The following is a 23,302-nucleotide window of genomic DNA, read 5'->3' on the forward strand; positions in this document are numbered from 1 at the left end:
TGGTAAACAGCCTTGAGGGTTAAGAATAGCTGCTATGTAAGTAGAAAAATCAGGATATGACATCACCATTCTCCAAGAATGTAGATATTTTCATTTCTAATCCCTTTGGGGTTGTCACTGCCAGACAGTGAATGCCTGGAAAATGTGATGTGAGATTATTTCCCCCAAAATCACTTTTGCAGTGATGGTTCATGGTGGTGGTGGTGATGAAGCAGGGGGAGGCCTGAGGCTGATGATGGGGGGGATGATGTGGTTCTGAGTCAGAACATAATGGCAGAAATATCTCTTTTGCTATGGGATATGGAGAGCCCTAAACAGGAATAGGTAGAAGTTAACTTACATTCTGCTTTGCCTTTAGTTTTTCTGTTCTCCAAAAGTACACAGAGAGGACTAAGCCCTGCTCAGAAAGTCAAGATGTCACATTTTATTTTGTGAAGGTTCTCCCACACTAACTTTTTGCTCACTGGGTACTCTAAGTACAAAACCCCCTCTGCTCCTCTCCCCTTACCCCATCAAAAAACTGAACTTATTTTCTTTGAGATCTTCTAAAGCTCTTCTTTATTTCTCATTTACCATTTAATGTATGCTATTTTGGAACCACAGAATCCTAGTGTTGAAAAGGCATCAGCAAATGCTCCTTTGACTTAAAAGGCCTTCATTTATTTCACTTTTGGCTACACTATTTATAAGATGCATAAAGTCTTATCAGTCATAGGTTCTAATTTAACTTCAATGAGACAGTTTTTTTTTCAAAAATAAAATTGAGTATTATGATACATTATCTTAGTTATATCACCTTATGCCTAGATTTTTGTCAAGGTCAAATAAGATCACATATATAATATATAGAATCAATATAGAATATATAGAATATAAAAGTAAAATGGATAGAGTACTGGACTTAGAGTCAGGAGGATACATCTATCTTTCTGAGTTCAATTCTGGCCTCAAACATATACTACCTCTCTGTAACTCTGGACAAGTCACTTAACCCTATATACTTTAGATCCTTATCTCTAAAATGATCTAGAGAAGAAAGTGCCAAACCACTTTAGTGTCTTTGCCAAGAAAATTCCAAGTGGGATCACAAAGTCAGACACAACTAAATCAACCAAACAATAACATACAGAATATAAAGTATTTTGTATTCATTAAGTGCTATATAAAATGAACTAGCATTTTAAGTGATTGTTAATTTAATCAAATTTCCTTCCATCTTCTATAACATTTTCAGGTGGAAAAAAATTTGCTTGAGTTCCTATAGTTTCTCAGTGACAAACCGAGTTTTGAACCAAATTCTTTTGATTTATAGTCCTGTGCTCTTTCTAATACTACACAATATACATTAGTCATGATCAATTTTTACATATATTCTGTCTTTCAGATTTGACTGGGAGCATGCTACAAGCCAGAATTATGGTTTATATGCCTTTATATTTCTCATTATAGCTAGTATAGTGCATTGTAAAGGCAACTTGTATGCTTACTGAGGGAGAGACATCATGAAGTGACATTCATCAACAAACACAAATACAATACAGGAAGGTATATCTAGAAAGTAGCTTGCCTAATAAACATCTAGGGGACTTTTAAAGAATCATAAATTAGATAACCATAAATAGGTGCTGCAGAGTAGAAAGTTAATATCACCATTGCCTACATAAAGACAGGTACAGTATTTAGGACTAAAAGTTGATGCTTCTATACTCTAACTTTGTACAGATAACATTTGAAATACTGTGTTAAGTTCTGGGTCACACATTTTACAAAGGCTTATGACAAACTGGCAGAGAAACCAGAGAGTGGTCACCAAGATAGCAGATCGCAAGATCCTGTCATACTCAGATTGCTTGAAGGAATGTTCAGTCTTCAGAAAAGAAGACTTGGCACTTGGAATTACCTTCTAACCTGCACTTTTTCTCTCTCCCTTAGCTCCTACTAACCAAGGAATGCATAAATAAATTTCTTTTTTTGTCCCTATAAAAAGAGAAGACTTAGGAGAGACATGATTTCTGCCTTGTACTTGAGGGATTATCATGTAGAATATGAACTACATTTGGTATGAGAGAACAGAATTAGGAACTGCAGTTATCCACAAAAAGAAGATTTAGAATTCACAAAAAAAGATTTTAGCACAAAGAAAAAATTTCTAAGTATTAAAGTCATGCATCAATGAATTGGGCTGCTTAGGAAGTAGTTTTTTCCCCCCTCCCTGCAGGCAATCAAGTAAAAGATGGATGTTCATTTGTCTGTCAGTCATAAATGGAATTTTTGTTCAGATATGGTTTCCATTTTCTAATATCTAAGGACCCCTTTGACTCAGATTCCATGAAATTTTATATGGGATGGAGGTACCAATATTTGTACCTCCTAATTCACAGACTTATGGGGAAATTGAATTGTAAATGATTATGTGTTTTATAAATGAAATTATTATCAGCATTGTCAGAATTTGATATCATGATCTCATTCCTCTGATAGACCAATAATGAATCAATAAAAGTACATGGCACATTGAGATTTGCAAAGTTCTTTAATAACCCTAAACCTATGAAAATATTATTGTTCCCATTGTTCACATGAGAAAATTAAGGAGGCATGAGATTTGTCTTGTGTTGGAGGCAGCACTTGAAATAACTCATTTGAAATTCAGTAAGCATTTATTAATTGCCTACTATGCACTGGGAATACAATAACAAATAAAAAATTAGTCCCTTAACTAAAGAAATTTACATACTATGAGGAGGAAACAATTTGGACACAGACAAGTTAACAAAAAGTGTTATATTTGCAACTGAGAGATTCAAGAAGGACCAAGGAAAGGATCCATGAAGGAAATTATACTTGAACTCAGTCTTGCTAAGGTTCCTAATAGGTTGAAGTGAAGTAGAAATGCTTTACTGACAAGGGTAGAGTATCTGCAAAGACAAGGAGATAGTACATGAAACATCCTATATAGGAAACAGGAGTACTATTGTTTTGCTGGAACATAAAGGGAGTGAAAATGAGTAATGTATGGTAAATTTTGAAAGGTAAGATGAGGTCATTGTGTTAATAGTTGGTAAATGTTAAATATAGTATATATCTCTAAGGACTTCCAGGTAAGATGGTAGCAAGAAAGGTTATGAAAAAACTTCATTTTCTCTCCTACACTTCAACGATGAGCTAAAAATGGGACAGATAAAATAATGATTAAGAAACCCCAAAATTGACAAAAGTAAGCTCCTTCATCCGGCCTAGGACTACACCAAAATATAGCCAGAAGCTATGAGTATGACAAAAGGCATCCAGTCAGGAATGCCAGCTGAAGCTCAGGGGAACAAGTAAAGCCTTAGAGGGGGGAAAAATGACTTAGTCACTAGGATTAAAAGATTACTAGGGGAAAATGGAGCAAGAGAGTAAAAGTGTAATTATAAATTAAAAAATAGCTTTAGAAGAAAGAATTAGGAGAGAATATCTCAGAACAAAAAGTAGAAAATCTTACCCAAGAAACGGACTTTCTAAAAATTATGATAGCACATGTAGAACTTAATGGCATTATGAGACAAGTGGAAGAAGGGGGAAAAGCATATATGTGTGTGTGTGTGTGTGTGTGTGTGTGTGTGTGTATACACACACATATATATCTGGGGGAACAAAACAGCAAGAATCTCAAGGGAAATTATAAAAATAGGAGGAAAGAAGGGAGCCTAACTACAACAGATTTCAAACTATAATACAAAGCAGTACTCTTCAAAATTACATAGTGCTAATTAAAAATAGAAAAAATTGATCAGTGTGACATATTAGAAACATAAAATGCAGAAGCAAATGAACTTGGTAGTATACTATTTGATAAACCTGAAGTCCCTATCACCTGGGGTTTAAAGATACAACATTCAGCAAAAACTATTTAGGAAAATGGAAAGTAATCTTGCAGAAAATAGATTTTTGAGACATTGTATACCACAATAATTTCCAAATGAATCCATAACCTAGCTATTCAAGCTCACATCATTTGAAGTACCAATATGATAACTAAAGAAGGCCATTTCAATACTCAAAGAAGATATGAGGGGACAAGGTGGGGGTGATATCTATATAATTAAAAAGGAGAGAACAAAGATAATAGACATTTTGAGGCATTATATAATAGATTCATGTTGAATTTGAAGTGAGGAAGTCCTATGTTTATATCCCACATATCAAATACTTACTATCTATGTGACCTCAGGCAAAGTCATCAACCTGGAAATGTTGCTTTCAGAATTTTGACCTATTTATTAAACTCTTCAACTTTATACTATCCTCAATCTTTGAATGCTTTGCTTTCTAGCTTCTAGTTTTATTGTATTTGCCAAACTCCTGGAATGCACCCAACATTTACCTTCTCTGTTTCTGCTTAAATGTTGCTGAACCCCCTGGAAAAAGAAACACAAGGATACTGACTATTTCACTCCCCACAATGGCTTTTTCAGAACTTTTTCTTCCTTCAGTTGTCTAAATTATTTTCTCTACTTTTTCTTAGTAATTAATTTGACACAAATTTCATTGCAGGGTGGAAGGGGAAGAAAATATAAAATGAGCTCTCTTCTTCTCAGATTCTATACTTCAAACCATCTTAGCATCATCTTCTGTTTCTTCATTTTCATATCTATACTGATGATGACGCAATTTATGTAATCAGTTTTTATCATTTTCTTAAGTACTAGTCTTACATCTCAGGTCCTAGTCTTGCATCTCAAGAAACTTGGTTTGGCATTTAAAGTCATTCTCATTATGGCTACTTCTTATCATTCTGGTATTGATCACATGTTATTTCCATATTCTCTTTATTTACATCAGTCAAATAAGTCTTTCTATTGTCAATAAATGACATTCCTTTTTACAAAATATCCCTTATGCCTAGAGTACTCTCCTTCTTTATCTCTGTTTCTTTGAACTTCTATCTCCTTTTAAGACTGCAAAAATGTCAGTTCCTTTAAGATATCCATTCAGTTCTTAGTGACTAGTCTTGAATCATTCTACTCACTTTGTATATTACACAGTCCCACAGCTAACAATTGGAAGTAGATGCCTGATGGTTTTTGGCAGAGATCTTCCAGTATTCACCATTTCTTGATTCCTGATGAGAAAACTGCCTTGACCATATAATTGACTGGCTCAACATTGACTAACAAGTTAGCCTCTCTCATCTTGAGAGATTGTGGGGCAAAGAAGTAGAGGAGCATAGCAAAAAAAGTGATAGCCAGAGACAATATCATGGTATCAGATTCCAAAACTGGTTCTCTGAGAGTAGACTGTGCATGAAGCTTATGAGGGATGGTTGCTTTACAGCCTAACTCCCATAGAACTTTATTTCATATACTTTTCTATTATATCTCTTATTGACAATTGTGACAAATGTACTGTACTGCTAATGCAAAAGAGGGAAGTAATGGAGAAGCAGGCAAAAGAGAATTAAAATTGTGGTACTTTTTTTTCTACCAGCAACCCACTAGTGAGGAAATTTATTTGGACCCTCTGGGTGATGAAAGAATGAGTCATCAGGGGGCTGAAGTAGACTGGTATTGGAGGAGAGTTCTTAACTATTTTCTTTCCCATTATTTCTAATCACTCTGTTTAAAGTGAAAACCACACACCATTAGAGAAAGGACTGAGAAAGTAGCTAAGAGAAAAAGATATGCTCAAAAGGGGAAGTGACTCTACACATTCAAATCTGGGGGAGGCACATAAGAGGGAGTGATAGCCTTGTTTATCAGTACAGAATAATTCTACAACAGTACATCATTACTACATACATACATACATATATATATATATATATATATATATATATATATATATATATATCCTGTACTTCTTTCTGAAGTTCCCTGTTGACTCAGTGGTTTGCACACTTTAACCCCAAGCACCAAATTTTGCTGTTACTTTGCCATGTCACATCCTGTCTCTCTCTCTCTCTCTCCCTCCTTTAGAATAACTGAGGCTTTGGGTAGGGAAGAAGTAGAAAAAGAAGACTTTTAGAGTCTTGAAGAATTAAAAAGATTATAGCTACTTGGCCAATGTTTATATTTTATATTGTGAATTGCGCTCTTTAGTTTTTAAGCCCCATTTATTTATCTATTGACTCCATTAATAAAAAAAATACTACATATGGTATAGCTACATTTGTATTTACATTTGGGGAAAACCAACTCCAATAAGCCAAGTTTATATCACTAATATTCCCTGAAACATAATATTCAAAAGGTGAAGGTAATAGCCAGTCAATGGGAAGGAACTGAGGACTCATTTCAGTTGCGTAGAGCCACAAATATCAATACATCTAGATAAATGTTATCCCATAGAGAGAGGAGGAATTAGGAGAAGAAATGTGCTAATTCAGGTAATAATTGAAAATTTGGCATAAATATTGCCCCAGTGGGACATGCCCCTCTAATGAGTATGGGATCATCAGCACCACCTGGTGGTTAAATGAACATTTAACTAAAGCCTGTATATTAATAGAAAAATTGTCAAGAAGAAAACAAAATGTTAGGTTCCATTATGGTTAATACTGCAATGTATCATCTTTTTTTTCTATACTACATTCTTGCCCATGCTCCCAACCCCACTAATGATTCAAGGAATGGGATAGCCCTTGACTAAGTGAAACCTGGAACTACTGAGCCTAAGAATTTAGTCATTCAAAGGGTAGAGAGGGAGACTGTGAATTTCATTTTCCTGAATTATTCAAATACTTACTCCACAAGTCTTTATTTCCTTGTTTCTTTATTATTATCTTTTTACAAATTAAAAAAATATTTTAGACACTAAATTTCTTGATAGTGTTATAAATTCTCTTTAATATATGTGACAGAATAAACAAGTATCAAAAACTTCTACCCTCCCAATATTTCCATTAGTATGATCTTCTACAAGGTGATTACTAGTAAGCTAAAAAAAGAAATCAATAATTTTAACCAAGAGTCTGACCTAAAAAACTTATTATCAAGTCAATTCAATTTAGTTAAAATCAATTTAATGTGGAACTGAGAACCTACATATATAACTGGTACTGAGCATGAAGATTAACAAATAATATGAGACATTGTTAGTGTTTTCAAGTTCCATGGGGGGGGGGGGAAGGCCACATCTAATCTAAACTCTGAATCTTCTCTAATGCCTATTACATTCTTAATTGAATATTTGCAATTAAATGAATGAATGAATGGATAGTGATGGCGATGACAATAATGAAAATTTGAGGTCACACTCACAAGTAGGCAAGTAAAATTTTCTTAATGTCAAGATATATTCTTTTAATGAGACCTCTGTCCTTCTTTTCTCTCTTCTCTCCTCCCCATAATTTTGAAGGTTGGTTTTTTGGGGGTTTTTTGGCAAGGCAATGGGGTTAAGTAACTTGTCCAAGGTCACACAGGTAGGTAATTATTAAGTGTCTGAGACCAGATTTGAACTCAGGTCCTTCTAACAGGTCCTATCCACTGTGCCACCTAGATACCCCCCCCCCAATAATATAATTTGTAGTCTTAACTAAATACCTATTCAGGTAAAACTATATTGGAAGTTCCCTTAACAAAATCTATAATTTTCCATATTTATACCTTTTCCCAGGTCGTTCACCATTTCCCAGATCATGAAAATGGAATTCCTTTATCATATGTCTTGATGAAATTTTTATTGACTCAATAAAAAAGATATCTTCCCTGGGAAGCTTTCCTTGATTCTCCTAGGTGTTTACTTTCTCAAATTTATCTGGCATACTTGTCTGAATCATTCCATGTCTCAGAGAATCACAGAATTTAGTTTAGGAAGAACTTAAGCAATCTGGTCAAGTATGGACTCAAAAAAGCCTCATGAATTAAAACCTAATTATTGCATTTAGGAAATCATGAAACCAAGATATTTCCTGACATGAAAACACAGTTGTTTTTTCTAAATACCACGTTTTTCTTGGTGATACTATATCATTTCAAGCTATGGATTATTATGATCTCTGAAGAAGCAAATCTCCCAGGGCCCCAAACAACAATGCAGAAATTCATGTTGCAACCCAGTCCCAGTGATACTCTAATGTGTAAGAAGTAATACAGTAGCATTCAGAATTTATAAGAGGGGGAAATCATGGGGGGAGGGCAGTCATTCAGCAGTATTGAAGAATAATAGATGGACAACCTAAGCACTTCAATGATACCTATGTAATATAAAAGAAATTCTAGCACATTAGCCTATAAATCTTCAGAGGATTTATGAAAAAAAAAATGGAAAAGAAGGATAAAAAGGGTAAAATATGATAGGTACTATTAGAGAAAGTATCTCTAACTTATATTAAGCTATAGTAATATAATACTTTGCACATAGTAGGAAAATAATAAATATATATATATATTGAACAAATTAGATTGAATTAAATCCTGGCTTCTTGAGAATTCAAAGGTTCAAAGACATTACCATGAACATGATTGAAGCAAAGTTCATCAAGTATCCAGGAAATCGGTCTTTCCAAGTCAACTTGTCATCATCATCCTATAAGGAAACATAAAAATCAGGACAAACATCATCAAACAATCTGCATGAGTTATTCACTCACATCATAAAAATTTTTAATTTAAATATTATTTTGCATATAATTGTCATTTTGCTAACTTGTTAGGTTTTAATTTTTTAATTATCAAGTTAAAAACAAACATCTTCTAGTACAACTAGTCTATCACCTCTCTATCAAGAGTTGGAAGAATGTTTCAATTTTATATTGTAAGGTCATGTTCAGTCACTACATCAATCAGAGTTCTGAACTCTTTTTACAAAAAAAAAGTTTGTCTTTATATTATTATAACCATTATATAAACTGCTTTACTGGTTCTGGTCACTTCCCTAAGGAAACATTTATACAAGCTTCACATTTCTCTCAGAATCTATCCATTTCATTATGCTTAAAATAGTATTTCCTTATATTTATATGCTATAATTTATCCAGCTATTCCCCAAATGAAAAATACTGTTTTTGTTTCCCACTCTTTGTTGCAACAAAAATTGTTGCTATGAATATTTTTATGCATATGAGTTTTTTCCTCTATCTTTGACCTCCATGAGATAAATATTTAGTAGTAACATCATTAAATTAAAGGGTATGCATAAATTGTTAATTGATCATATGTGATTGACATGATAATCTACAAATTAAGTAGTTTTATGATATTGATGTTGACCAATGCAATTAGTAATTGCTATTTCAATTATTTAAGATAATTTATTTTTGTAAAGACTATTTTGGAATTGTGTGCGTGCGTGTGTGTGTGTGTGTTTGTGTGTGTGTGTAAAATTCTTGGGTGTCTTAGTAAGTCAGTTCCTTAACATGGGGAATTTACTTACTAAGAAAAACAAGAATATTCATATTTCTATAATTATTCTAAATGCAATTTCTTTTCCTATCTTTTTTGTGATTTAAAAAATCTACTAATATTTGTGAATTAATTTATAACATGCTACAATAGTTTCAATTTCTTTCAGTTGAACCTCTAGGGTTTTCTAAGTAAAATGTCATTTTAACAGCAAGAATTTTGTTTCTTATACTAATCTATTTATTTCTATAATTCTATTTTTTGTCTTGTTATAGTTAACATTTCCAGAACTATATTAAATAAAAATGATAATAATAGAAATCATTGTATTATTCCAAATTTTATTGTAAAAGTCTCTATTAAATTTAATTGCAGATTATGTTGTGGTAGTCTTGGTTTCACATCATATTACAGAAATTTGCATTTATTCTTATATATATTAACAATAAGTGGATGCTGTATTGTCCAAATACTTCCTGGATTCATTAATATACTCATATGATTTATAATTTTCCTTATTTATATGAATTATTAGGTTAATAGTTTTCTGAACTAATCCTGAATTGCAAATATAACCCAACCTAGTCACAGCATATAATCTTTTAAAATATGTCACTATCTTTTTTGCTAATATTTTCTTCAATACTTTTACATAAATATTCATTAGTTGCTGGCTTATTCTTTCTTTGCTTTATCTCACTTGTTTTCTGTATCAGGACCATATAAGGCTTATAAAAGGAGTTGGTAGGATGCCATTTCTTCTGTTTTTACAGTATTGCAATATCAAAATTAATTTCTTTCACATTTTTTATAGAATTTACTTGTAAATTCATCAACCCCATTTTTTACTTTGTACATTCACTTGTAGCTTGTTTAATTTTAATTTCTGTGATTAAATTATTTAAGCACTCAATTTCTTGTCTTAATTTTATCATTTTTTGTACTTAAAGATTTTTTTATTTTGAATTTTACAATTTTCCCCTAATCTTACCTCCCTCCCCCACATGCCCACAGAAGGCAATTTGCCAGTCTTTACACTGTTTCCATAGTATACAGTGATCCAAGTTGAATGTGATGAGAGAGAAATCATAACCTTAATGAAGAAACATAAAATATAAGAGATAGCAAGATCAGACAATCGGATATTTATTTTATATTTTTGATAAATATCTCTCCATTTCATTTGTCAGTTCTGTAGGCATATAATCAGGCAAAATATTGTCTAATAATTTCCTGTATTTTCTTTTGTTTTCTTTAATTTTTAGATAATGGAATTAAGTGACTTGCCCAAGGCCACACAGCTAGGTAATTATCAAGTGTCTGAATCTGAATTTGAACTCAGGTCCTCCTGACTCCAGGGCTGGTGCTCAATCCACTGCACCAACTAGCCAACTAGCTGCCCCCCTGTATTTTATTTTCAACTAGTTCTGAATTATCCTTTTTGGGATAATATGGGAATTATAATATATACATATATGATATATATATTATAGGAATTAGTTTTTAAGCAAATTTTTAAAAACTTTTAATAGCTTCTTTTCAAAAATGATTACTAATTTTGTCAGTTTCCTTTTTTGTTTTCAATTTTGTTAACTTCTTGAGTTCCCAGAATCGTATAATATATTTAATTTAATAAAAAATATTTTGGTTTTCTAGAGTTTTTGAGTTTTATATACATTTGTATTTATTTTATTTTATCCTTTCCCTATTTTGTGTATTAAAATGTCTAGCAATATACACTTTTTCCAAACAAATGCTTTGGCTGAATGCTAAAAGTTTTGGTATATTGTCATATTGTTCTTATTTTTGATGAAATTATATCATTTTTAGGTTTCTTTCCTTGAGTCATATAGTCTTTAGGATTATATTCTATTTTTTCCATTTAAGTTTGAATACTTTCTTCAAATGACATTTTAAAAATGATATTGTTTACTTCATTGTTGTCAGTAAATGATATATGAAATATTTCTGCTTTTCAGCATTAGTTTATGAATTTTTAATGCCCAAACACATGGTCAATTTTTATGAGGATAAATTGTAAGTCTGAGATACACACACATACACCCACACACACTTTTGATTCTCCATCTGTAATCACTAGAGATCTTGCCTATCTAATTTTTACAATCTTATTTAAAGGTCTAATATGGTTTTTGTTAGGTATAAAATGGGCATTTAAGGTTTCCAATTGCTATAGTTTTGATATCTATTTTTCCTTATAATTCAATTAGCTTTTCCTTTAAGTATTTAGATACTCTCCATTTGGTTTAGAGCATTTCTATACATATGGAGCTTTTAAGGATAATGTAATTTCCCCATTTATCTTCTTTAACCATGTCTATTTTTTTTAATATTTGCCTCACATGAAATAATGATTTTCACCTTTTTTTTCTTTTGCATTTTACAAGGCAATAGGGTTAAGTGACTTGCTCAATGTCACGCAGCTGGATAATTATAAACTATCTGAGGTCACATTTGAACTGAGGTCCTCCTGACTTCAAGGCCAGTGCTCTATCCACTAAGCCACCTAGCTTCCCCTTCATCTTTTTTTTTTTTAATTTGCATGAGGCACACAATTTTTACTTCAACCCCTCATTTTGACTTTCAATAAATCATTATGTTTTAGATGTGATTCTTTAAAACAATAATATCAATATTGCTAGATTCTTCTAACTCATTCTGCTACCCACCTCTGTTTTCTAAGTTCATTCCATTTGCATTAATGCTTGTGATTATTGTTTTCTTCCATCATATATTATTTTTTGTTTTTTTAAAAAAAGATTTTATTTGAGTTTTGCAATTTTTCCCCCATTCTTGCTTCCCTCCCCTCCCAAGGCAGTCTGCTAGTCATTTACATTGTTTCCATGGTGTACATTGATCTAAGTTGAATGTGATGAGAGAGAAATCATATCTTTAAGGAAGAAAAATAAAGTACAAGAGATAGCAAAATTACAAAATAAGATAACGGTTTTTTTTCCCTAAATTGAAGGTAATAGTCTTTGGTCTTTGTTCAAACTCCATAATTCTTTCTCTGGATACAAATGGTATTCACCATTGCAGATAGCCCAAATTTGTCCCTGGTTTTTGCATTGATGGAATGAGCAAGTCCATCAAGGTTGATCATCATTCCCACATCATACACTCATAACATTTTCATTTCTCCCTTCCTTTTTACAAAGAAGAATAAGATAGGGAAAGAAGAGTAATGCAATTGACATAGGAATCTATACTTTTTTAAGGTGATATAATTGTACTTCTCCACCACATCTTGTTTCACAACATTCATATTGTTCTTACACTGTGCTTGGAAAATGTACTTATGCCAAGCACTGTGTGAGGCCCTGGGACTGTAAAGATTAAAATAAAACAATTCATTGCTCTTAAGAATCTTACATCCTCTCAGGGGAGACAACATGTATATCCGTAAATTGAATAAATAAAAACAAATGTAGTAGTAGTTTAAGGGAGCATTAGCATTTGGGGTGTTATTGTCAGGGAGAAGATAGTTATTTTTTTAAAAAAGGGGGTTGTTAAAAATAGGAATATTCTACTGTGCACAATGTTAGAATTAGATATAGTTGGAGAGGGATGTTGAAGTATAGTGTGTTGCTGATGGATATGGAAGAGTAGTGAGGAAATGCTATGGAAGGAAGCTTTGGTAATTTTATGTACCTTCCTGGTATAATGGAGAGAGCAAAGAAGAGAGAAAGATATGAATTCTAACAAGGGTTTTTGGAGAAAGTGGGATTGAGAAGAGATAAATTGGAAAATACAGGTGAGAAATCAGAAGGAAAAGGAAAAAATCCATTTGACTTTCCCTTGTGCATAGCAAATTCCAAGACTATGAAAAGCCAAAGATCTATGTAAATAGAGGTAGCATATGGTAGTAAAAAGGACATTGCATATGGAATCAGAACAGACTTGAGAGTCAGTTCTGACCATGAACAATTCACTTTATCTCTTTAACTTTCAGTTTTTTTAAATATAAAACAAAAATCATACTATTTGCAGTAGGAGTATTTTTTTCCAAGCATACTTATAAGGATCAAAGAAGATAATGAAGCTAAAGGGCTCTTATAAAACTTAAAGTGCTATATAAATGTCAACTCTTATTAGGGTGGCCAAACCCATGTGACAAAGTGTTCCAGAAATCAGCACCAGGAGTAATGAACCTAATGCATTTTTGAATCCAGATGCAGCCTATTGTGTGCATAAATTACTCTGGGAGTGGGGACTGTAATTTAAAGTGGAGATAAATAATTCAGGTTGTCAATATGTAAATTGACACACCTGCTGGGAAGGAATGGGATGGGGAGGGGTGGAAGCAAAAGGAGAGGGTTCCTGACTGTTTTAATACATTTCTGAAAGAGAACTGATCTTTAAAAAAAAAACAAAGGTTGTCAGGAAAACTTAATCTCTGATTCCAAGAATCAGAGTATATCCAAACTTAAAGACTGGAAGAGAATGCAGAAATATCTGATCAACAAATCCCACTACAAGATAGAACACAAACAACTAGTCTGCTCGGTGTGTGCTGATTAAGACCTCCACTATCTCTCACAGTTGTCTTGTTCACTCTTGAATACCCTTAAATATTAGAAAATTGTAAAACTCTGACTTCCTCCAACTTTAACTATTGTACTAATTGTACTGACTATTTTTGGAGTCAAGTTTGTTCTGTCTTCAAAAAAGGATACAGAGTCACAGAATTTGAGAGTTGGATGAGAACTCAAAGCTATCTAATCCAACTCAGACCTAAAAGAAATCTTCACTATGACCATAGTGTTCCTGCTCAAACACCTCCAAGGAGAGGAATCATCACTTTCCAAATCAGACTATTTCACTGTTGGACAGCTCAAATTTTTAGAAAGTTTCATTACACAGATAACCAAAGCTTGTCTATTTTTTGTAACTTGCAATTTGTTCCTGATTTCAAATCTATTCCCTTTTCTTCATGATAAATGTACAGCTGCTTGAAGAACTCTATCATGTTACTTCTTCCTCTTTTCTAGACTAAACATACCCCATTTATTCAAAGAACAAAGAAAGAAAGAAAAAAAAGGAAGGAAGAAGGGAGGAAAGAAGGAAGGAAGGAACAAAGAAACAGAAATAAAGAGAGAAAGAAAAAAGAAAGGAGTGATAGAAGCTAAGAAGGAGGGGGGAGGGAGGAGGGAAGGATAAATCCTACTGGTAATCAAATACTTTCAAAATAAGACTCCATAGAAAAAAGTTTGGCCTCTCCAAAAGGAAAGTACAAAAGAAGACAAGAAGGTTCTTCTTTCTTCAGGATTCTTATTTGTTCAAGCTGAGGCAAAGGCAGCTATTCTTCCCAAAGAATTATAGAAGAAAAGTTGACTTTCAAGCCATTTTCTCACAAGGATAATACTAGACTTCAGTTAAAGTAAAAAATTGAAATCAATGAAAAGCTCCAGAGATACCTGTTTACAGGGGCTGTGCCTGACAATGCCAGTATTAGCTTCCTGCCCAATAGAGGAGCATCCAGCTAATGAGCATTCAGCTGAGCAGCGTCCAGCAGAATAGTGACTGGTAGAAATGTACCTGGTGGAAGTATCCTTTAAAGATGATTCATGAGACTAGCAGGGTGCAGACCCTGTGAAAACAGCATCATGATGTCACTAAAAGACATCAAGGACTTTGCAGCAACCAAATCATGAAGTATCTCTCCATATTTATGTTCTGCAGCATACATATCCCTCACAATGCAAGTGCCATGGTCACTCCTCCTGCCTACATGTGTATCCATTTAGGACATACTTTACCTACATATTTTCTCTTTCAAACATTTGCCTTAGCTACATGTGTTCCCAACATGAGTGTCTTTCAGTGCATCTGTCCTGGCTACATGTGTTCTTTGTGTGTGTTTCTCTGTGCATATGCCTTATCCATATGAATTCTTAATATTTGTGATTCTCCAACATGTTTCCCACATATGATCATGTTTCAGATTGATGTGTGCATGTGTTTGTATATGTGCATGTATATATGTATTTGTGAGAGACTGTGCCTCAGGTGTATGAAAAAAACTTTTATTAAAACTTTACTTATTTTGATTCATTTCATTAATTTCCTTTGTTTTGAATGACATTGGTGGAGGGCTCATGAGCTATGATTTTAGCAATGGTAGATCCCCAGAGAACCCTAAGGCTGGGATAGGCTTCTCTGGGGAACATCCTATGATTTGGGGGGGCAATGACTTTGGATACTATATTTCTAAGTGTTAGTTGTTGTTGTTGTTGTTATTATTATTATTATTATTGCACCATGATACCATGTAGTTTCTCTTCTGTATTAATCTACAAGATTTAGGAAAAGACTTTGTACTGATTGTAGACAGACTGGAAGCAGTCCCTTTGAATAGGCTATTCAAATCAACAGCAACTGCTGAAGAAAACATAGCAATGTATGCATGAAGGAAGCTAAGGGTTTGGTAACAATTCTTAGAAATCCAGACTCTTCAAAGCCACCAGCCAAAGTATGTATATTTAACTTAGTAGAATAAAATTCTCCTCCAACAAGCTTTCTTTAAAACATATGTCACAGGACGGCTAGGTGGTGTAGTGGATAAAGCACCGGCCCTGGAGTCAGGAGTACCTGGGTTCAAATCCAGTCTCAGACACTTAATAATTACCTAGCTGTGTGGCCTTGGGCAAGCCATTTAACCCCATTTGCCTTGCAAAAAAAATATGTCACAACCTAAAAAGATTCTTTGAAATATGAAAATATTTCAAAGGGAAATAACTTTTTTGACTCTGATTATTACTCTCAAAAGGACATAAAACAGAGAAGCTTGGAATAATCAAGGAATTTTTCATTATCAAGGCATACACACTGTACAAAGTCAAAATGGAAGATGCATTCCTTATAGATAGTAAGGTCCTCCAAATATTGCTATTTGTAAATGATTGAAAGGGTTGCAAAATACTGAACAGTCTCTTTGATGAAATCCATGATCACTCAAAAAAATTAAACATATTCACATAGGAAAAATCAAATATTTGAAGAAAGTCTATTGGATAGACTCTGCTACATAATTGCATGGAAAACCCAAAGATTTTGTCCATCATACATACATATACATATATATATATGTATATGTATGTATATGTATATCTTGGATAGTTACTGTGCATGATTAATGAATTATGCCCCAAATTGAACAAGAGGAAGAAAAAAGATAGGATTGCCTGTGAAAATGACCCCAAGCTTCTTCCTGAAACAAAGGTTCTTATTTTAAACAATATCTTTCCAAAGATGTTTATTAGCTGTTAATCATGGAATATCACCATCTCCAAAGCATTAAAATCCAAAGTCTTCCAAAAGCCATGAAGGAGATACAAAACATACTATAACATGTCAGTAAAGACCTATACAGGAAAAGTGGAATAAATGGCATCAGAGACACACAAAAAGCAAAGAAGTTTACCTAATAATGAATGGAATGCATGGGATAGCTAAGTTTATCCTCCTCTATTGGTATTCTAGCAATTCTAGATTTAAAGGAAAGTCTCTACAATCCTATAAGAAGGACCTGAATAAAACAGTCTCTAGTAATAGTTGTCCTTCAAACTTGAAGAAGTCCATGAAATCAGCAAAGTGACCTTCTGACTTGAACATAAAAAAAAAGGAATAGCTAGATTGCAATGTGTACCAGTGGGATGCAATGTATACACATTTATAAGATCACAGAGTCATCAAAGCATTCATACTGATGAAGTTTATTATTATAAATATGGATAATGATCATAACTGTGCATTGGCACAGGGAACTCTCAGTTGAGGAAAATCTTTCTCCCTACAGGATCAGTATCTTCTCTGTAACTTACAGTCAGAGTTGCCTAGAATGATAAGAGATTAAATAACTTGCTTGGGGTTATAGCTAATAGAGGCAGGATTGAATCCAAGTTTTACTAGGTTTGAGCTCAGTTCTTTCAATGATATTTCTCACTATTAATAATTGTTACAAAATTTAAATTTAGTGCTTTGTGCTTTACAAAATTCTTTCTTACAACAACTCTGTAAGATAGGTAGGCTATATATACACACACGTGTGTATACATATATGTATCATACATGTGTATATAAAATGAATGTATACTATATTTCTATACATGTGTGAATACATACATATATATATATATTATATATATATAAAATCATTATTTTACAGATAGTGAAACAGAATCAATGATGTGAAATGATTTAAAATCAGGAAGGGTAAAAGCCAAAACAAAAACTGCTGCTCTCTCAAAAGAAACCAATAAAACCCACTGCCTTGATGGAATCATCATCATCATCCTACAGAGAATTGGAAATCTCTTCAGAAAATAGGAATCAGTGCTTTCCTGTGAAACAGACAATCTCTTCAAATAGGCACTTTTTATCAGTACAAAGAAGGAAGATATACTGATTAATAAAAGTATGCATAAAATGGTTTTGCCCAAAAACCACATATACTTGTATGTCAAATGGTAGCCATCCTAGGAGGAGGGGGGTGATAGAGAAAGGTTAAAAAAAGAAAGTTACATGATAACTTTATTATATATTTAAAAGGAATAGCAAGCTGTACATAACAGATTTGCAGTTTCATGTACAATTACATTTTTACCTATTCTACTATGTTATCGAAATGTTTGCTTTAAGTTCAGAATAAAATAAATAATTAAATTTAAAAACTTTCACTAATATATGCTCCATTTTATGCTCCATTCTTGTTTATTTCTCAATTGAAACAATGATAAATGTAAGTAGTTCAAAAATTAATGAAAATTTCAAACTCATCTCTATGTTTCTTTGGATTTCATTCAGACATAATTGATGAGATGTACAAATAGATAAGGGCAGTTGCAGTTTTGAAAAAGAGAGCTAAAATTAAAATCCATTGCTCAAATCTTGCACATTAGTAGAACAGGCAAATCACACTTTCTAGTCCTTAGTTTCTTCAAATGTGAAATAATAATTTATCTTCCTGGGTTGTTAAAAGGAAAGTACTTTTTTTTAAAGTGTGAAAGTAATATGTAAATAATGCAATTCAATATAATCACTTTGCAGATAAGAAAACTGAAGTCTAGGTAAGTGATTTATTGAAAGCCATACAGAAAGTGAAAGAGTCAAGTGTATAACGTGGGTGTCTCAACTACAACACCACTTTGTCTCATGATTTGTGTCATTCTTGGGATTAGAACAGAAATTAATAAGAGAATGTTACAGAGAAATAGATGTTGGTTCAATATAAAGGGAAAAAAATTTAGTTGGAAGTGAAAAAAATAAACTGTCTTTTTTGTTTGTTTGTTTAGTTTTTGCAAGGCAATGGGGTTAAGTGATTTGCCAAAGGTCACACAGTTGGGTAATTATTAAGTGTCTGATGTCAGCTTTGAACTCAGATCCTCCTGACTCCAGGGCTAGTGTTCTATCCACTGTGCCACCTAGTGGACCCTAAACTGTTTGGGGGTTAGTAACCTTCCCACAAGTGTTCAAACAGTGTCTACATGACCATATATCAACTATTCTGTAGAAGAGATTTCTACAGCATGAGAGAATTTGTTGATCTCCACAATCTCTTCCACCCCTAAGATTTCATTCAAAAGCATTCCCTTCTACATCTTTAATTCTGCCTTTTGTCAGGCTCATTTCTCCATCTGTTCTTTCTCTATTTCTATTTTCCATTCTCCTCATTGCATTAGCAACAATAACAGAAATCTCCTTTTCAATGCTCTCCTTTATTTTTGTTCCCTCTCACCCCCTTTCACAGTTTTACACTCTGATAATGCCCTTTAGGATACCCAAAGGCTCATGATCCTTCAAGACTTCCTTTTCCCTTCATTGGTTTATCTGATTAGTCATAATTCTATCATAATGACGCCTTTCATTAGTCCCTTTCATTTTTTTTCTGTTCTCACTAAACACCATCCCAGTCCCCTCTCTGATTATAGGATATGTTTGATAAGGTTCTGGAATTCTATTTAGGAATTCTAGTTCAGATATCACCTGGAATAAGGGTTAATTAGGAAAGGTGCATACTCAAAATTGAGGGCAACTGGAAAAGCTTGTTTACATTTTACTTTAGCTGCCATCGTGAAGGAAGAGAATGATTCTCCAAGGCAGAGATAGTACAATTCAGGTCCAGGAAATAAACAGGCAGAAACTCAGAGATTGGAGATAGGTTACCATGTGTGAGGACAAGTGAGAAGCCTCCAAGCTAACCATATGTCCCAGATAAACTGGATCAGTCACCATTTCCAGAAATGTCTGACACTCTTGTGCTTCCATATAGGTATTCCCTTAGCCCATAATGTCCTCTTCTCCCTTCTAAACAGTGTGTACATTTTGAAGTCAGTTCACATGTGACCTCTTCCATGCAGTCTTCTTTGATCCTTCTAATTTGAAGTTATCTTAATCCCACTCTGAAACTTAACTCTTCATTTGCATGTCTCATTACATTCTGTCCTCTATGTTAGTTATTTCAAAACTTGCCATATTTATTATAGATTGTAAGTTGCATGAGGCCAAGTAATGTATCTTAATTACCTTTAAATCATCTCCTAGGACCTAGAACAGTGATATGTACTAAAAGTAGCACAAAATATGCAATATAATAGATTTTTATTTAATGCATACCTGTTGAACGAGTGAATCAATGAAATGAATAGTAAAACTCATTAACCAAACTGTAAAGTTTGTGTATAGGGCATGCATCTTATGACAGTCACAAGAGAATTCCAGTTCAAATTCCCAAGAAGTGAACTAAGCTCTCATCCCACTTCCTTCCCTAAGGGACCAACACAATCACAACTACCACATAAACACTTCAACCCTCTCCCTATATATCCCTGGGAAATCTCACTCAGTCAGTCAGACTTGACAGAACTTAATAACTCCTGGCAAAGAGCACTGTCTCAAATATAGCAAATGGTTGGCACATGGCCCCCAAGGATGGGGCCATATGTTGGCTGTGCTGGCTGCCTCTCCTTCAAATAAAGTCCCTAATAGGCTAATATGCCTGCCTACAAATTAGTTGTCTCCAATCCCCTATGAAGTGGAAAAACTAAGATAAGGTCAGTGTGGGAGCAGAACAAATAAATAAATAATTAGTGGCTAAAAATCTTTTACACTGCCCTATTCCTTGATGGATCAGATATAGACAACTCTGTTAAGCTTTCACAGTTTGTGATGATCTTACTTCTACCTTTTGTGTTTCATTGTTTTTATTTTATTTGCTGATGTAGATGTGCTATACCTCTATATTTTATAGTAATAGTATAGAAATAACATATTTGACCCATATTTCTCTGAACTGATCTAGCACCCAAGATTTTTCAAATGATAGGGAAAAAAACATAGGAGGAGAAAGAAGGTCATTTATACCTCTGATGTATACCACTGGGATATCAGCTTTGATGCAAGGTAGTTTTACAGAGACTCTATTGAAACATAAAGAGGTCCTTGGCTCATAGAATAAAACATTTCTAAAAAGTCATTTTTGTCTTTGAGGAAGAGAGGTGATTTTTTCAGGTGGACAAATCAGAAGCAAGACTAAAGTCTAGATCCTTCTCATTCTATCCACCATACTACAATTCTCTCTCTCTCTGTTTCTTTGTCTCTCTGTCTTTGTCTTTCTCCCTCTATCCCTCCTTCCTTCATTCCTTTCCTCTCTATCTTTCTCTTCCTCTCTCTCATCTCTCTCTTTCTCTCTCTCTCTCTCTCTGTCCTTCTCTTTCTCCTTTTCTCATTATTTGTAAATATAAATTATTACCCATCTTTAACAACCACAAAAAAAACATAGATTCAGAGCTGGAAAAACAACATAGTACACAATCTAAGCCCTGCATTTGATGTAAGAAAAAACTGAGGCTCCACAAAAGTTAAATTATTTATCCTATGTCATACTAGTAGAATGTTTGTAGAGCTAGGTTTTAAACTCAGGTCCTCTGACTAAATCCAGTATGCTAATCATGGTACCATACTGCTTCATTTAGTTCAATCCTATCATTTTAGAATTAGGAAATTGAAGTCTAAAAAAGTTAAGAGACTTCCCCTACCCAAGGTGTCATAGTTAGAAACCCTCTACTAATATGTCCTACACTTTCCAGAAATGATTTTTCACAAGTTTGAGCATCTGAAAAAAATAATTATTTGCATTTGGAGGATATTATAATATTGAATAACTAGGAAAAAAATTAATACAAGAATATGAATGTTTCAAATGTGTTTGTGGTGTTTATTTGTGGATGTTTCTTCCAATGGTGCTCCAATGAAAACTTAGTCATGTTGAAAGCAATAAAATGGAAATGTAGAGTGAAAATATGAAAATATGAAGTGGAAAAACTAAGATAAGGTCAGTGTGGGAGCAGAACAAAGCAACATATAATTGATGGTTAAAAATATTTTACACTGCCCTATTCCTTGATGGATCAGGTATAGACAACTCTGTTAAGCTTTCACAGTTTGTGGTGATCTTACTTACCTTTTATGTTTCATTGTTTGTTTTGAGATTAGATGCAATTCCAATTCTAGGAATATATCCAGAAGAAATTGTAAAAAACGGGAGAAATCCTACATGTTTCATAATATTCATTGAAGCTCTTTTTTGTAGTGGCAAAGAATTGGAAATTGAGGGGATATCCATCAATTGTGGAATGGCTAAATAAGTTATGGAACATGAATACTAAGGAATATTATTGTTCCATAAGAAACTATAAATGGTCAGACTCTAGGGAAGCACGGAATAACTTATGGGATCTGATACTGAGCGAAAGGAGTAGAGCCAAGAGAACAATGTACACATCAACAACATTATGAGATGAACAGCCTTGATGGAAGCAACTCCTTTCAACAGTCCAGAGAGCTAGGACAACTATATTTGACTGATTATGGACTATATTATCCCCAACCAGAAGAAGAGAAACAAAACAAAACACACAGGAAAAAAACAACCCTTCTGAATCTGATCCTCATGCCAAAAATTATTCATTTGTAAATTATGTTTTACAAAATATGTATGTAAAATGCTAACCTGACTATTCCCTGCTGAGAGGAAGGGGATGGGAAGGAAGGGTGGAGGGAAATTTTGTAACTTCGAAATACATATACATATATATATATATATATATATATATATATATATATATATATATATATACACAAATGGATGAAAATAAATAAATTTTTTAAAAAAAGAAAACCTAGTCATGCCTGCTTATCCTGTGAATTCCTCTTTATGGATTCCTATTAAGTTATTATCAGGTTGCCCAGGGACTTACCCAATATCCTACTGGACTTCTTGTTGTTGCTTTGTTAGGCTTTTTGCTTGTTTATTTGTTTTTGCTAATTTCACAAGAATAGTATCTGTTTACTGAATATCTCTCACTTTTAACACATGGCCAGTTTACTTATTTTCCCCCAGTCATACTTGACATTGATGATATTCTTTATTCCAGTTCATCATATCTTCTTATTTGTCATGTTCTGTAGCTTATTTAATCTCACTGGACACCTCTTTTGCCCTCTGAATGATGCTTATTTTGAATCTTTGGAGACTGTAATATTTTATAACTTGCAGTCAAATGTCAATACCAGCAGAAAGTTAGTTTTAGAAAGTTTTAAAAAGATGTGATTTTTATCTCTGAAATTATGGAATCATTAAAAGATGATTGCAATTACTCAAAGGAAATTTAACCTATATTCACCTTACTTAATTCTGAACCCAACTCCTTATCCATTTCTACTACTTGTCAAAGTTACATACAATTTCAATAGGTTGCTGATTTAATTGTATTTAATAAATTAGACAATGGGTATTTCTCATTAACTTGATTTTCCATTGTTTTCTCCATATACAATACTCATTTCTTCCTGGTTTATTATCTCACTCCTAGGACTCATTGCTGACTCCCCTCCAGCCTTTCATGATCCTAGTTATTCTTCTAATATTGTGTTAGCTCTTCTCAAAGTCTTAAAAGCCC

The 23,302-nt window shown here is 33.3% G+C and overlaps 1 protein-coding gene across 1 annotated transcript in view; it reads right to left on the minus strand.

Annotated features, from left to right (window-relative positions):
- ANO2 (anoctamin 2) overlaps positions 1-23,302 on the minus strand; it is a 546,921-nt gene that overhangs the window by 150,785 nt on the left and 372,834 nt on the right. The window contains exon 14 of the mRNA XM_074195316.1: positions 8,434-8,508. Coding sequence (XP_074051417.1) covers positions 8,434-8,508 — 75 coding nt within the window. The remainder of the gene's footprint in view (positions 1-8,433; positions 8,509-23,302) is intronic.

This window comes from Macrotis lagotis, chromosome 7, assembly GCF_037893015.1.
Source record: "Macrotis lagotis isolate mMagLag1 chromosome 7, bilby.v1.9.chrom.fasta, whole genome shotgun sequence".
NCBI classification, from domain to species: Eukaryota; Metazoa; Chordata; class Mammalia; order Peramelemorphia; family Peramelidae; genus Macrotis; species Macrotis lagotis.